Source organism: Artibeus jamaicensis, unplaced genomic scaffold, assembly GCF_021234435.1.
Source record: "Artibeus jamaicensis isolate MK-2021 breed Jamaican fruit bat unplaced genomic scaffold, CSHL_Jam_final contig_793, whole genome shotgun sequence".
NCBI classification, from domain to species: domain Eukaryota; kingdom Metazoa; phylum Chordata; class Mammalia; order Chiroptera; family Phyllostomidae; genus Artibeus; species Artibeus jamaicensis.
This window is the reverse complement of record NW_026521975.1, coordinates 4,362,362-4,376,699: the sequence shown is the minus strand read 5'-3', so window position 1 is coordinate 4,376,699 and position 14,338 is coordinate 4,362,362. Positions and strand designations below refer to the sequence as shown.

General features: G+C 41.3%; 1 protein-coding gene across 1 annotated transcript in view; it reads right to left on the bottom strand.

Annotated features, from left to right (window-relative positions):
* The window catches only part of FLT1 (fms related receptor tyrosine kinase 1), a 188,198-nt gene that overhangs the window by 91,212 nt on the left and 82,648 nt on the right, over positions 1-14,338 (bottom strand). Inside the window, exons 12-13 of the mRNA XM_037166857.2 lie at positions 7,659-7,767; positions 1,182-1,490 (exon numbers count right to left, since the gene is read on the bottom strand). Of these exons, the coding sequence (XP_037022752.2) occupies positions 1,182-1,490; positions 7,659-7,767 (418 nt within the window). The remainder of the gene's footprint in view (positions 1-1,181; positions 1,491-7,658; positions 7,768-14,338) is intronic.

The window sequence follows — 14,338 nt, the reverse complement described above, 5'->3', positions numbered from 1 at the left end:
TATAATCTCTCTTGATTTAAAAATAATGTGTATTTTTCAATGACTCTGAATTCTGCTTCTGTAGTTTTGCCATTTCTTAATCCCCATAAAAACCCTACTGATTTAGGTATGTGGGGAAGTAGACTTTTTTTAATGGGCAAATTTTAGATTTACATTTAAAAGACTGCATTAAACCTCTGGTCACAATGGTCTTTATTTGCTTAATAATGGACTGTGGTGCACCTTCCAATGCCATCAGTTAAACAGGACAAAGCTCTTTTAAAGAATAACCTGGAAACAAAAATAGTTAAAACAAACGTGTGATCCACTTTGTTTCAGGTGCTGTCAAGTAGCTGTTCAGTCCACTCAGAAGCAGAGAGGAGAAACTGGCCTCTGGACTGGTGGATCAGCTACCCAGAGTCGCACGAGATAGAAGTCGTCTTGACTGGGGTGAGTTTTCCGGATTCCTGCTGTTATAAACCTTCAATACCTCTGACTCATACCAACACTTGCACCCGTGGGACCCATTTTAGAAGCTCCAGTTTAAGATTAATGTGCTTAGTGTAAAAAAAAGCATTTTCAAATAAATAAGCATTATAATAACTTGGTATTTAGGTGCTATTTACAAATGAAGAATAGATAAAATAATACAAAATAAAACCAGGCAGAGGTCCGACAGAGTCTCAAATTCAACTGTACTCATTCTCAGCTGGAAAATTAAGTTATTCATGTCCGTCTTTGGCAGAAACCAGCATTTCAGTTCGTGCAGCTTTGAAACTCAAAAATACAAAGAGGCTGGCATCAAAGTGGAAGGAAGGGGTCAGTTCCCAGTTGTTGTTTACCAGGCAGGAGAACACAGCAAAGAGCAAAAGCACAGAGTGTGCCTGCGGGGATCCTCCAAATCCAAACGCGCACCAGGTCACTGGGTAGGCCCGAGGGAGGCCCCTCAGCCTGATGGGGAGCCCAGTGCAGGCCTTGGGGGCTCATTACTACTCCCATCATCTCCAAACTCATTTTGGGAGGAGCATCTCCTCTGAGCCAGAAAGTTAGCAACAGTGACAATAAATCAAGATGATATGAGACAACTGTTACTTTTGAATGAGTCCTTTAATGTTTTACATTACTTTGTGTGGTACAATCATTCCTCGTGCTTTTAAATTTGGAGATCCGAGAGAAAACAGCCTTTTTGTTGCAGTGCTCACCTCTAATTATAACTTCTTTCTTCTGAAGGACGTCTTCCCCTGTGTATATGTTCCTGGCTCTGCAGGCATAGGTGCCTGAGTCTTCCAGGGAAGCATTCTTGATGACGAGGTGAAGCGTCACGGAGTGCTCCTTGGTGATGCTCATTTTTTGCCTGCTAATACCATGGTGCGTGGTTCGGTTCTTAGCTGTCCGCAGCAGAATCCAAGTAACGTCTCTGTACAAGAACTTGCTAACTGTGCAAGACAGTTTCAGGTCCTCTCCTTCAGTAGGCATTTTTTCCAAGTTAACATGGAATCCATTTGGCACATCTATAAAATAAGAATAAAGAACTTTTGGTGCACAGAAAAGCCAGTGTATCACACAGAGGCAGCATCTCATCAGGAGATATTCAAAGATCTGAAGAATTGTGCCTACCGATCCTGTCAGCATCAGCATTAAAAGGATGATTATCTGTTTATTCTAGGGGCACTGATCAAATATAGCAGGTGGGAACCAACTGAGTTCAACCATCTGAAGTAGGAAACGCCCAACAGAATGCTTGGTAGGATGGGACATTTTCCCTCCTCGCCCAAATAGGCTCTTCAAAGTGCAATTATTTTTTACAGTTTGGGATAATAACCATGTTTTCCATTTCTGTATCATGAACAGAACTACTGGTAAATGGACAAAACAGTAAAGTAATAACAGCAATTTGTACTAAAAACCAAAGGTGCTTTTTCAGTCAGACTTATCAAAGTAAGCTGTGAAAAATGAGACTAGAAGTCCCAGGTACCTGGTAGAAGAAAGACCTAGTCATGCCAGTCAACACCACTTCAACCCTAAATGTTCCAGCGAAAGAACACTGCTGCCCCAAGTTTCCTATGATGGGGTCGCCAGCACCCTCCCCCTGCTGCCATCCACGACTCTGCCCGCTCTTTGCTGGCACAGTGGGCTCAGTGGCCGGGTAGAGCCAGCACACTTGCTCAGGTCCCCTCAATGGTGAGTGTTCCCCTCAGACATAAAAGAGCAAAAATTTCTCCTGAAGATGTAGACAATTAGTCTGAAAGTGTTGCCAGATAATTTTAAAACTCAAATTTGCTCTCAAAAGCTTACTAAGCATTTTCTGGAAGTATCTGTGTCATCTAAAGCCATTCTCTCCAGTGCCCATTTCTGGCTAACCTTCACGGCCATCATCTAAGTGCCCCTGGTGGCACCTCATGAGCTCTCCTCTCCAGAGTTCTCACCCTGGACCACCATTAGCTTTTGCACTGAGAGGTCCCCAGTCTCATTTTGGACCATTTCACTAGAGGATTTTAAAAGACCATTGGCTACTGGCCCTGAACTGATCTGCTCTCAAAACCCTTGCATTGCTTGTTACTAGTGGCGTATCTGTACTTGAGCAAAGAATTTGGGCCAACATTTTACAAAGTACTTTGAAGATGAAAAGCTCTATGTTATGCTATTATTATTATTATCCTTTGCACACAAAGCTATAAAGAAACCTTTAAACCTTAAAGAGACAATAGTCCAAAATTAGATATCATATCAACTCTTTCCTAAATCTCACTTTGCTTGTTTTTCTGATTTTTCTGGGCTTTGGCTTTATTATAAAGTGTCACGTCTGAAGAAATGCCAAGGCATTCATTTGAAGCCCGGGAGCGGGAGTAACAGGGGCTTATGAAGCTATCAGTGGTTGGAGAGAGAGGAGACCAGGGGAGGTTTTCCTGCTTTGAAAATTAAAATCTAAGAATGTGCCAGAAGATGCAGAGGCAGCTGACAGTCATTTCTAACATAACAATAAGGTGTCCTAAATAGCCCCTGTAATTCAGCAGCTTTCTATATTTGGGACATTTTCCAAGTATAAGAATCAAAACACCAGCCACCCGCGTTTACGCATACACTAGAGCAGAAGTCTCAAGCACCGAGTGCAATCAGATAATTTCTCTAAAGACCACAGACTCCATTTATGAGGTCACATCTGGTCCTGGAACCTAAGTGAGCCCAAGTAACACCACTGAGACCAAGTAGAGAGTTTCTATTTACTTCAGTGGTTTGAAACTTCCTGTGGAAATTAGCTCACAGGTTTCCTGATGGAAGATTTTGTTTATCTTTGCCAAGCACCACCAGGAATCTCAAAATAAAATGCATTTAGTGACATTGGGAAACCAGGGAGATAAGGCAGTGCTGTTCCTGTTTCACACTCAGTGATTGCTAACACACCCACAGTCATGCCGAGTGCCAGCAAAACGGCAAAAACACACACACGGGAAAAGAAAAGAACCCAATGGGCTCTGAGGTCCATTTCTCATGCAGGGGACACTGTCAGCGAAGCTACTTTGGTGTACGTTATCAGACCGCCTCTCAGAAGTGATTCTCTATACCTCAGTATCACCCCTTTGGTATTCTCTTTTGATCCCTGGAAGACGATAAATAAAATGTCCCAAAACTAATTAATGAATCCAGAGGGATTTTTCTCCTTAATCCATGTTGATTTTTTTTCTCTTTGCCTAAGTACAAAAACAGACCCAAGAAAGAATTGCCTTCTAACTCTCAGAGTAAAAGCAAGAAATCTTCCCACACTTAAGTGTCTGTTAAAGATTCAGCACAAGCAGCGTCAGCACCCGCTAACACTCGTCTAACAGGTGTCACACCTGTGGCGGCTCAGGAGGTGTCGAGGAGAAGAATTGATGCCTGCTCAGAAGAGACACTCAACCCAGGGTTAGGTGAAAGAGTCAACTATGCATGAAGTGGGTAGACATTTTGACCAGATTGGTCAAACATGTGAACTGGGTTCATGAAGGAGACAATTAAAAGGATGAAAGAAATCAAAAGGTGGGAAGGTGTCTCGAAGAAGGCTTCTCTTCTACTGAAGAACAGAAATAACATTCTCTAAAAAGAAAGCGAGTAGTTACGAGAAAGTTTTGCTTTTTCAAGTTGCTGCTACATGTATGTAATGGCCCAGTTCAGGGTCGAAGCAGTGGAGTGTTCTAATGGCTACAGGTGATCACTTTTCGTTGACTTAGAAGGCAACGCTAAGTTATCATTAGACAGGGTCTGGCACAAATAACATCCCTTTTTGTTACAAAATCTTTTATTACAAAATTATAAGCATGCAATTCTGTCACATAATAATATTACACTCAAGCACACCATGTGACATTTTAGGTGAAATGTTCAAATTGCTATCATCTTATGCACGACATTCACGTAGCCTAGCAACCACACTTGAGCAAGCCTTACTTCTGCCAGACCCTATATTTTAAGGAGAAACGTGATTGAAATGAGGCTCAGCAAAGAACCAAACCCAGATCTAGATTTAAAGCAGTTAAAGTTTAGACAGATTTTTGAAAGCATTATGTGCAGCAGGTCCAAGCACAGACACACAAAATAGACACGTAAGGTGCAACATTCCTAAGAGTATTTAGTCTCCTCTCTAGTGAGAGTAAATCTGGCAACAAAGATTTGAGTAAGAAAAAGATAATAATTAGTTTTAAAATAATGAATGTAAGCAAAATGAATCCACTCCCACCAATCAAGACTAGAACTTCTCATGACTGGTAGAGAGGAGTTCGGAAAATTCTATTTCAGGCAATATGAATTTGGTTGAATTTGTGGTTCATTTTAAGATTAAGATTCTTGACTTTCTGGAGGAAAAATGGTGACAGTTTCAAGAAGGTATGTTTGAATTGAATTCTCATCACTCCTTTCTGTGGACAAGCCTTGGCATCTAGAAAAGGTCTCAGTCACTCCACGGTTATTAACTGAATCAAATGGTGGGAGGTGAGAGGGAATTTCTTTCTGAATTCAGCTGATCACCTTGATCAGCTTCACCGGCTGGGACACTATCGGCAACAACACTGTGTGTGGGTCTATGATGCAGCAAGGAGGAACTTGGTGGGACAGGCAGGCGAGACGTGGGCGCTGCAGTTCATGCTGGGCATCCGCGCACTTTTCCTGGAGATGCTGAATAACAAGGAAATGAGCGCGCCGGTCCCTCCACAATGTGTACATCCTCTTCCAACATTGCTCCAGATTCAGGCAAGAGGGGTCCCTGTCCTAGGCCTTTGGGTGGCTCTGTCTGGCTGTACATTCTTCACAATTGAAAGAGTCCATGGGCCGAGTGAGCATGCCCACTCAGAGCCTGTGTTAGGCCCACTTCTAGATCCTTGTTGGGGGAGAAGATGCCCAGAATCCTATAATTCCCTATAAAGATGATCTCAAGTCTGTTTCCAGACTGTCCCAGGTCTCTTTCCTCTCCTCCAGATCTGTCCTCCTGAAGTCAGACTGCTTGTCACTGAGCACACTTCAAGGTCCCAGGGAAGCCTGTTCAGGAGAGGTGTGGAAGGAGTTTGCATTTGCGGGCTGGGGAGCCCGTATGCATGGGTGCATGGCCCCTCACCATGTGGGGCAGAGACAGGAGTGGAAAGAGAAGAAGGGAGTCAGGAGCAGCTCCGTTCTACACCGCTAGGTGCTGCCACACTCTGCTGCGGAACTCGGAGCAGTCCCAGAACTTAAAATTTAGACCTGATCTCTCAGGTCCTCAGTGATGGCAAGTGCATCCCCAGAGGCTGAAACATTTAACAGCTATGTGCTTGAACTAGAACCTGTATGTGTGTAGATGTATTTTTTGTGGTACTCTTGCCTTGACTCTGAAAATGCCAGGACAGCACTGTACTCTTTTTTCTACGTGTCCAGATTCTAATTCTGCTCAGCGGCACCTCCAATCCAGGACCGTCTCAAGTCCTGCCTCCTTCTCTGAGGCTTCAAGTTACACTGTACAACACAGAACCGAGAGCCCCGTGTGGCTAGTGAGCATTTACAGTGTAGACAGGGTGATGAAAGAACTGAGTTTTATTCAATTCTTTACTTCAGTTAATTTAAACTTTAAAAACTGAAGCAGTGCAATGTTTTTTAAAAAGTCAAGGACAGGTTGATAATATTTTGAATATATTGGTTTAATAAAATTAATTTCACTTCTTTCCTTTCACCGTTTAAAAATCTGGATACTAGAAAATTTTAAATGACATATGCAGCTTGTGTTTCTGTTGGACAGTGTTGGCTCAACACTGGCAAATCCATCTGTCACGTTACCTCTGCACATACCTTTTGATACTAGGATATATATAATTCAACATTTCTTCTTTGTTTCCTTGGCGTTGAAACTATCTTTCCTAGACAGACAGGGCACCACTGATATTTCTACAAGTGCTCTGTAAGAGTTAAACTGTGTTATCGAATAGCCAGTGCAATTAACTTGTACAAACTTGCCAATTGTTTGAAACAGGAGTTGCTTAGGCTTTTGATCTAAAAAGTGGCTAAATCACATGTATAGTGGCTATTGATTTGGATGGTAACTTGTTTCCAACCAAATGCACAGGACAATGTAAACCTTTGTACTTAATTAGTCGAAATCGTCTGAGATTGGATCTGTGTGAAACTGGTATCTGAGTCCTTATCAATGTAAAGGATTTCCCTACTTGGAATGAATGCAAAGATGACTGCGTTTCCACTTCTCACATCTGAGAAGACAGGGACTGGTCTAGTCTAGAGTGGTCCTGCTGTCTAGACCCGATTTCTGCATGTCCAGAACACGGGGCTCAAAGGTCTCTTCCAGCTCTGACACTCCGCAGCAACCTGCTCAGGGTGTCTCCTAGGGCGGCTTCTCGGGTCGCCTTCCTTGCCAGAAGGCTGGCTCCCTATGATCTGACAGCCCACACGTCTCAGGACACTGGACCTACCTTTCTTTCTGTAGAACTTAGGCCACCACCGCAGCCTGCCTCATGCAGTGTCAAGTTTCCAAAGAGTTGGCACACTGCCTAGGTTTCCTCAGAAATTGGGGGAGTGTGGAGCCAGGCGATTGTTTTTATACTTTGAGCTACTTCTTCCTTCCTGTACCCGTGCAGGGACACAGGGAGTGCTATGCGTGTACCTTGGAAGTTTTAAGATGTGCAGAGATGGTCCTATTTAAGGCCAAACGTTCTTAAATGCTACCAAAAAAATAGTGCATTAATTATCGTCATCAAAACTCAGTTTCAGATTTCCTTCTATAGGAGAAACTCATTTCTCAAAAAGTTGATATTAAGTGTGGAACAATTAGCTTTTTGGTTAAATTATATTATATTGTATTATAATGCATTACAACTGGTTTCCTTGCTTGTTCCTGAACAACTGCTGTGTGCCAGACCTGGGGCCGGGTTCTGAAAAGAGTTAGAAAATCAACAGGACAAGATCCCAAGTTCACAATCCAGCCTGGAAGCCAGACATACACAGATAGCTCTGAAAGAGAATCCAGGGAAATTACTCTTTAGAAGATTCAGTGATGCTGTAGAATACGGTTCCTAAGGGCAAGGATGAAGGCCCTCAAACTTTAACAATTCTATGGAATGTTTTCTTTAAATAAAGATCACTCAGTCTGTGAGTGCTCTAACAGCAAACAAGGTCTGAAGAGCAAGGGCAGTCACCAGGCTGCCTTTTGGAGAATAGGGTGCGTGGCTTACCTGTGATGTAAAAGTTTATGTTTCTCTCCACAGTCCCAGCTTTATTAGAAGCCATGCAGCTGTAGGACCCAGAAATTCTAGAGTCAGCCACAACCAAGGTGCTAGCAGTCTACAAAAGAAAAGGAAATTTTAGCTTGTGATAGGACAAAGCACCGTTTGAACATCTGTCAGCTACTTTTGCGGACTGAAATGATTCAGCTATTTCATTCATTCAACAAAGACAGAAATTGCACGCACAAGTGGTGGTTACCAGAAGACTCTCCCCTTTCCGAGCCCCGGTGAGAATGGAAAAATAACAGGAAAGCAGGTCCTCAGTAGACCGGAGCCAATGACGTCCGCCCCGTACGAGGGTTTCAGGGTTATTTATCTCGTGCTGCTGGTGCAACAATTAAAAGACCTGAAGCCGAGATGCGGGACTGCACGTCCTACTCCCCGAGGTGGTCAGTTCCACGTCAATGAGAGCAACAGGTGAGGCTGAGGCCTTCCTTCATTTGGATGGCCTGAGATTGTGGGCGCTCTTTGGGAACAGGAACCTTAGCTGTTAAGTGAGCAGGGACAGAAGAAATAGGTTGGCTGAACCATTTTTTTTTTTATGTGCTCAAGGACTGTGGCATTGTAACCCGATGGTGCTGGAGGAGAGGAAGGAGAGCTCATTGAGATTATTGCCTGTGTTTGTCAATGACTCAATTTCCCAGTCTGCCAATTCCTCATCTAGAACATGAAGATACAAGTTATGAATTAATTCCATGATTATTTCACTAGATTTTAGTGCTGCTATTTGACAAATCAGCCCCTGTTATAAAAGAACTAGGAGTCAAATTTGTATAAACTTGAAAGCACTTTAGAAATTTCATGTCTCAAAAAGTAGTGAAACACAAATTTATACAGCATAAAGACTTGCACTGCTATCTTCTTTTAAAAAGGAAAATGAATAACATGAAAAAATTGTTGAGTTTTAAAATCCAACCCAACCTTGCAAAAAAGTAATGCATACTATATGAAAATAATGAAAAAGCAAATTTTTTATATTTAAATTTATTTTTAAAATGTTGACCCAGTTACTTATAAATTGTTGCAGCCTACCTCCTCGGACACACATAACTGGCTTTGAAGTTGTGCAGGCTGCGCTGATGCGTCCAGATTAACGGTGTGTGCTAGCTGGAGTATAATGGCCGAGTGGCTTCCAGGCTAAAGTGACATACAGGCTGAAATGTGACCATGGACTTTCTAAAGTGGTCAACACAAATTGTAGAAAAAGCCTTACATTTTTTTCTGAGTTGCCAAGTAATGTGCTAGGCACTTTACATGTTCTCATATCCCACTCAATAAATTAAGCTATTTCTGTCTTTATTCTACAGATCAGGAGGACTAAAAGTATACTCCTTATCTTTAGTCAAGTCCATCGCTCCACATTCTCTGTAATTTTCACTACATTATAGTGAGTATTACATGATGGTTCCTCTTCTGTCTGTGGGATATGTTTAATTACATATACCTAGATATCCTTTTTGTATTATCAAGATTATTAGAAATAATAATAAAAGTATTTACAACCTGTGGCATTTTTCATTCAATTTAGCAAACACTGACTGAGCTTTTCCTGGGCATTGCCCAGATGTTTTAAGGGAGATGGGAGGTGAATATGACCCTCTTCTTTGAAACCTTGAAGGACCACTTTAAGATTATAAAAAAGAATGTCCTGACTTCAAAATCCAGTATCTTCTCTCTCTTTTGCAGAGGAACACTCACACAAAGACAGAGAAGCAGTGAAGTGAATGGAAGAGAGCTCAGGTGTCTCCCTTTTGATTATTAATCTGTAAGAGGTAGGGAATAAAAAGAAATTCTGGATAGCCATTTCCTTTTAATTATTGCACCTACCACTTAAGAGTCATGGAAGAAAATGAAAGCAGTTAGGAGAGAAGGTTGTAGGGGCCATATGAAATTAAGTGTTAGCTGGTGGCAGTTGGAAGGACATGTCTCAGCAAACCCAGGCTCAGACGCCTGAAGCAGTGTGCCACACTGAGTTCAGGTGCAAGGACACAGTCTGGGGCCTCGCAGACCCCCCCCCACTGCTTGACTCTCCCCTAAGTACTGCTTTCTTACGGAGTTAGCTCTCTAGTGTTTTCCTTAATGGGCCTCAGCAGAACTTTATTTAGAGTCTCAGATTTGTTATTTCTCAATAAATAGCTGAAAAACTCATTTTTATTTGGCTTGAGAATATCTGATATTATGGACAGCAATGACCTGAATCTGAAAGTTATATTTGGGTTTCTATTAAAAATTATGATTTCACTGACAAAGCAACTAAGAACAAGAAGCGGGTTCCATGACAAAGGAGAATCATCGGATGTACCCATTTGCCATATTTAAGACCCGTGCAGGCAATCTGGGGATGGCCATCTTACAAGACTCCAGCACAGTCAGATAGCTCAGAAGTTTTGTATAATCAATGAAAGTGAGGCACCTAGAAGTGAAATGAATCCAGGTTTCATGGTAAAACATGGAGATACTAATGCATTCGAGTCTCTCTTATTTTGCCCGAATGGACCCTTCTAAAATAGACACCTTATTTTTAGTGAAGTGTGCCACAGAACTCACCTCTCGAGACAAAGTTTCCATTGAAATTGAACTAGAAAATGACATTGATGGGAGTTTTCATTATTTCTTTGGTTCTAGGTACCTTTATGTAGCCCTCGCTGTGTGCCAGATAGTGTACAAAGCATTATCTCATTTACCTCTCCCTCTGGCCCTAAAAGGGGTGTATTACCCTCTTCTGCACAAGAAGCAACTGAGGTCATAGGAGGTTAAGTGATTCACTCAAAGATATACAGTAGCACAGGCAGACCTAGGCAGAACTGATACACAAACCTACTTCTTACCCTAAAACTATTTAAACTGATAGTACAGATCTATTGTAGAGCTCTGTCCTTCTTTTGAATTGGATTTATTCCCCAAGAATACTTCCTTTAGCCAGCAGAGACAGGTCACATAAGCTAAATGCTACTCTGTACAGGAATACTAGTTTCTTTCTGAGTATTTTACATAAGCTGCGAACTATTTTTTCAGTGGATATTGTGTTACATGGTTTGAGAATGTGAGTGATGAATGAAAAATCTATAATTAAAGAAAACTTAAAAAATAAGATGAAACTTGTATCCCATGATCAACTTTGTTAAAAACTTTCTGATTTCAAGGGTATTTCTCTTTTTTCAGAGAACATATATTGTCAATTTAAACATATTTTCATGAAAAATGAAACTTTTTGACAACTGAAGTATAGACTTTACAGGGTCAGGAAAAAAAAGCTTAAGTATGAATTGCATCAATTGTCTGGACTGAAGAAACAGTAAGTCTCAATGCAAAAGTCTTCTGTGTTAAAGGGTCAAACTCATTCATTGGTTCTCATAACCAAATACTATTGTTTCAAGGAGAAAAGATACACATGGAGGAACAGTTGGAACCCAAGTACCAACTCAATACTTTAAAAGAGAAAGTGCCAAGAATTTGAGTTGTAGCATGTGTTTAAAATAATAATAATTATTTACAAGGCAGACCAAAAGAAATTCTCCAAGATTTATGATTGTATTATTACTATAATTAGTTTTCATTTGCAACAATATTTTTGGCTCTGAACCCTCACTTTGGGGGTGCCTCTACTTGCCCTGTGGGGACCTCAAACATTTAGATATTAGAAGCAGACCCTTTAAGACCATTCTCTGGTTCCCTGGTGTGACTCAGGAACACTGATGAAAACCCTCATCACGTACTGGAAGTCCAGAAGTTATTCTTATTCCCTCTTCCCTTTTGCTAAGTATTAGTAATTCACCACTACAATATGGTTTGAATCTCACAGAATAGAATGGATGGGATAATGTGTAATTCAGCCTAATCTCTGGCATAATTTTTTTTTAAAACTCTGTATATAGAACAGAGATTTTAATCTCAGAATGTTTCTAATATAGTTTCCTCCTAAGTGTCTCAGGGAGACATAAAAGTAGACTTGGAGAAAGGTCATGGAAAAATCTAAAATTAACCCGGGCTGGTGGCGCATTTGAGCCAAGTGATGGAAGAATAGAACATGAATGAAATTAGGAAAACTGGGTTGTGTGCGGGCAATGCAACCTAAACCGGGATTCTGCGATTCAGTGCTGATGCTTCTGTCCCGGACTGTGGCTCGAGAACACGCACTTCCCACTCTCCCCTCAAACAACTTCGGTGGGAATGGAGCTGACGCCTTCGTGTTGCCACAGCTCCCCAGCCTCACAGAAGTCATGGTGATACGTGTTTCCTGTGCGTTTTTTCTGCCCCAGGGCTCTTTCTACTTCCTACTCTGCATCTACGGACCTCGCAGCCTGGCTGCCCCTTTAAACAATACAGAACTCCACGTTGGGACTAGCAAGTCCACTGATGACTCACTTTTCACAAATCTAGGCCAAAACCTGCCAGTAAGGAACTGAACTTTACTGTCCCCTGCACCCTTGCTTGAATTACATGAAAACAAAACAAAACAAAGGGAAAAAATGCAAGTCCCCGAAATCCAACAGGCGCACTGGCAGACCCGCTGTCCACGACCTGCGGGGTGGGGGCTGCTGCGGGGTGGGGGCTGCTGCGGGGCGCGCCAACACTCCGCTCGGGGAGTCGAAGCTGGGACTGCGCTTTCTTAAAATGTACAGAAAATAAAGGCGGCTTTCATTGTAAAGGGAAGACCAGTACAAATCATTCTGAAATAGCAAAACTTCCACTTGTTATCATCATATGAAAGATAGTTTTTCACACATGAAGATAGATTAATAGAAAAAGTAAGAAATTCTTTAAAATTTAGAACCTAAGATTAATAATTTACTTAAGGTCTAATGTGTTATAGCTACTAAAAGGATATTTTATATATACAGATATACATATATATCAACTTTGTTTAGAAAGAATATTAACTGTTATTTGCATTGCAAATAACTGCTTAACAAATAGTTTTCAATATATATGATCCCAATCAATTTGGGAATTGCATCAGGGTCTATATGACAACCACCTTTTCTTTTTTTCATCTTCACCTGAGGACATGCTTATTGATTTTTATAGAGAGAGAATATAAGAGAGAAAAATTGATCAGCTGCTTCTTGTTAGGTACCCCAACTGGGTACTGAACCTGCAGCCTAGGTGTGTGCCCTGACCAGGAATCAGGCCCACGGGCCTTTGGATTACAGGACAATGTTCCAACCAACTGAGCCACACCAGCCAGAGCTATGACAACCACCTTTATAACAACAAGCAAATTAGGAAGGGCAAATATTACTAGTCCTGTTTTCTGGGGGAGAGAACTCCGGTTCAGGGAAGTGAACTGATTTGCACATGGTTCTACAAGACAGAAAGTGGCAGAGTCTGACTGCACCTGGGAAGGCACAGGGGCCCACCTGGAGGTTGATATTTAACACCTCTACATAACCACAAAGTTACGTGTAAATCAGGGAAGTTCCTTTCCCTAGCTCCCACCGTTTTGCTACTATTCCCTAAGGAGTCAGGTAGCCACTTCATGGTTCTGGCTACTCAGAAACCTCACCTCACTTTCTCATGTTCCATTTTATTTTCTATAGCATATTTTTGTGAATTTAACTTTCAAGTTTATAGATTTTCCTGTTTCCTAGTATTTCATTAAAATGCTCTCTCATCGACAGCTACATATCATGGAATGTTTTAAACTGCTGTTCATTTTCCTCATCAGAGGAAAAAGAAGCCCTATAAACCACCTACAACTGCTGGTAGTTATAAAAACATTTCCTAAATCCTTGACAAGCGACTGCTGATAGTCTCCTGGCAGTCATCCCCATTTTAACTGATTTCTGTATTGGCTTAAGTTTGCAGAATACTGGGTTTTGGAACAGGAAGACTTTGGTTTGAGCTCTTCATTTTCCACTTTTAAGCTGTGTGGCTTTGACTTGATGATCTTATCATCTAGTTTTTCTTATCTTTAAAATGGAGATAACCTCGTTAGCCAGCCAAAGAATGACATTGACATTAGCATATGTCCAAAAGTTTCACACAATGAAGAATTCAGATGTTATTTGTTGTTACTGCTATTGTTAAATCCTACACAGACAATGATGCCATCTATTTGTCACCTTCAAATGCATACAGCTGAATAAATAGGCAACAGGCATAAACACACTCAAGCAGACGCCATCCACATTAACAGATGAGTCCAAGTCAAGACATGCAAGTACAAATAGACATTTCAGCAAGGGGTTGTTTGATATATATTTCTTCCTTTTCAAAACATCACTATTCCATGCCTTTAATGGCAGATTTTTACATGTTCTTTTCACTAATTCAACAGAAAAAGATCCAGCAGGTCTCAGGTCCACTGAGATTTGCCTGGTTTGGGGAGCACAGAACAGATAGCACAGGAGTGGCCGAAGAGATGCCTGCTGGACCCTGATGAGACTGGATATTTTTTGTGCGGGGGGGGGGGGGGGGGCAGTTGTTCCTCTCTTATAATGAGATTAGTTTCAGAGGTACAATATAATGATTTGGTATTTGAATATATTGCAAAATGATCACCATGATAACTCTAGTTAATACCCTTCACCATGTATAATTACAATTTTTTTCTTGTGAGAACTTTTAAGATCATTTTCTTAGCAACTTAAAAAAATATTTTATTTATTTATTCCTAGAGAAAGAGA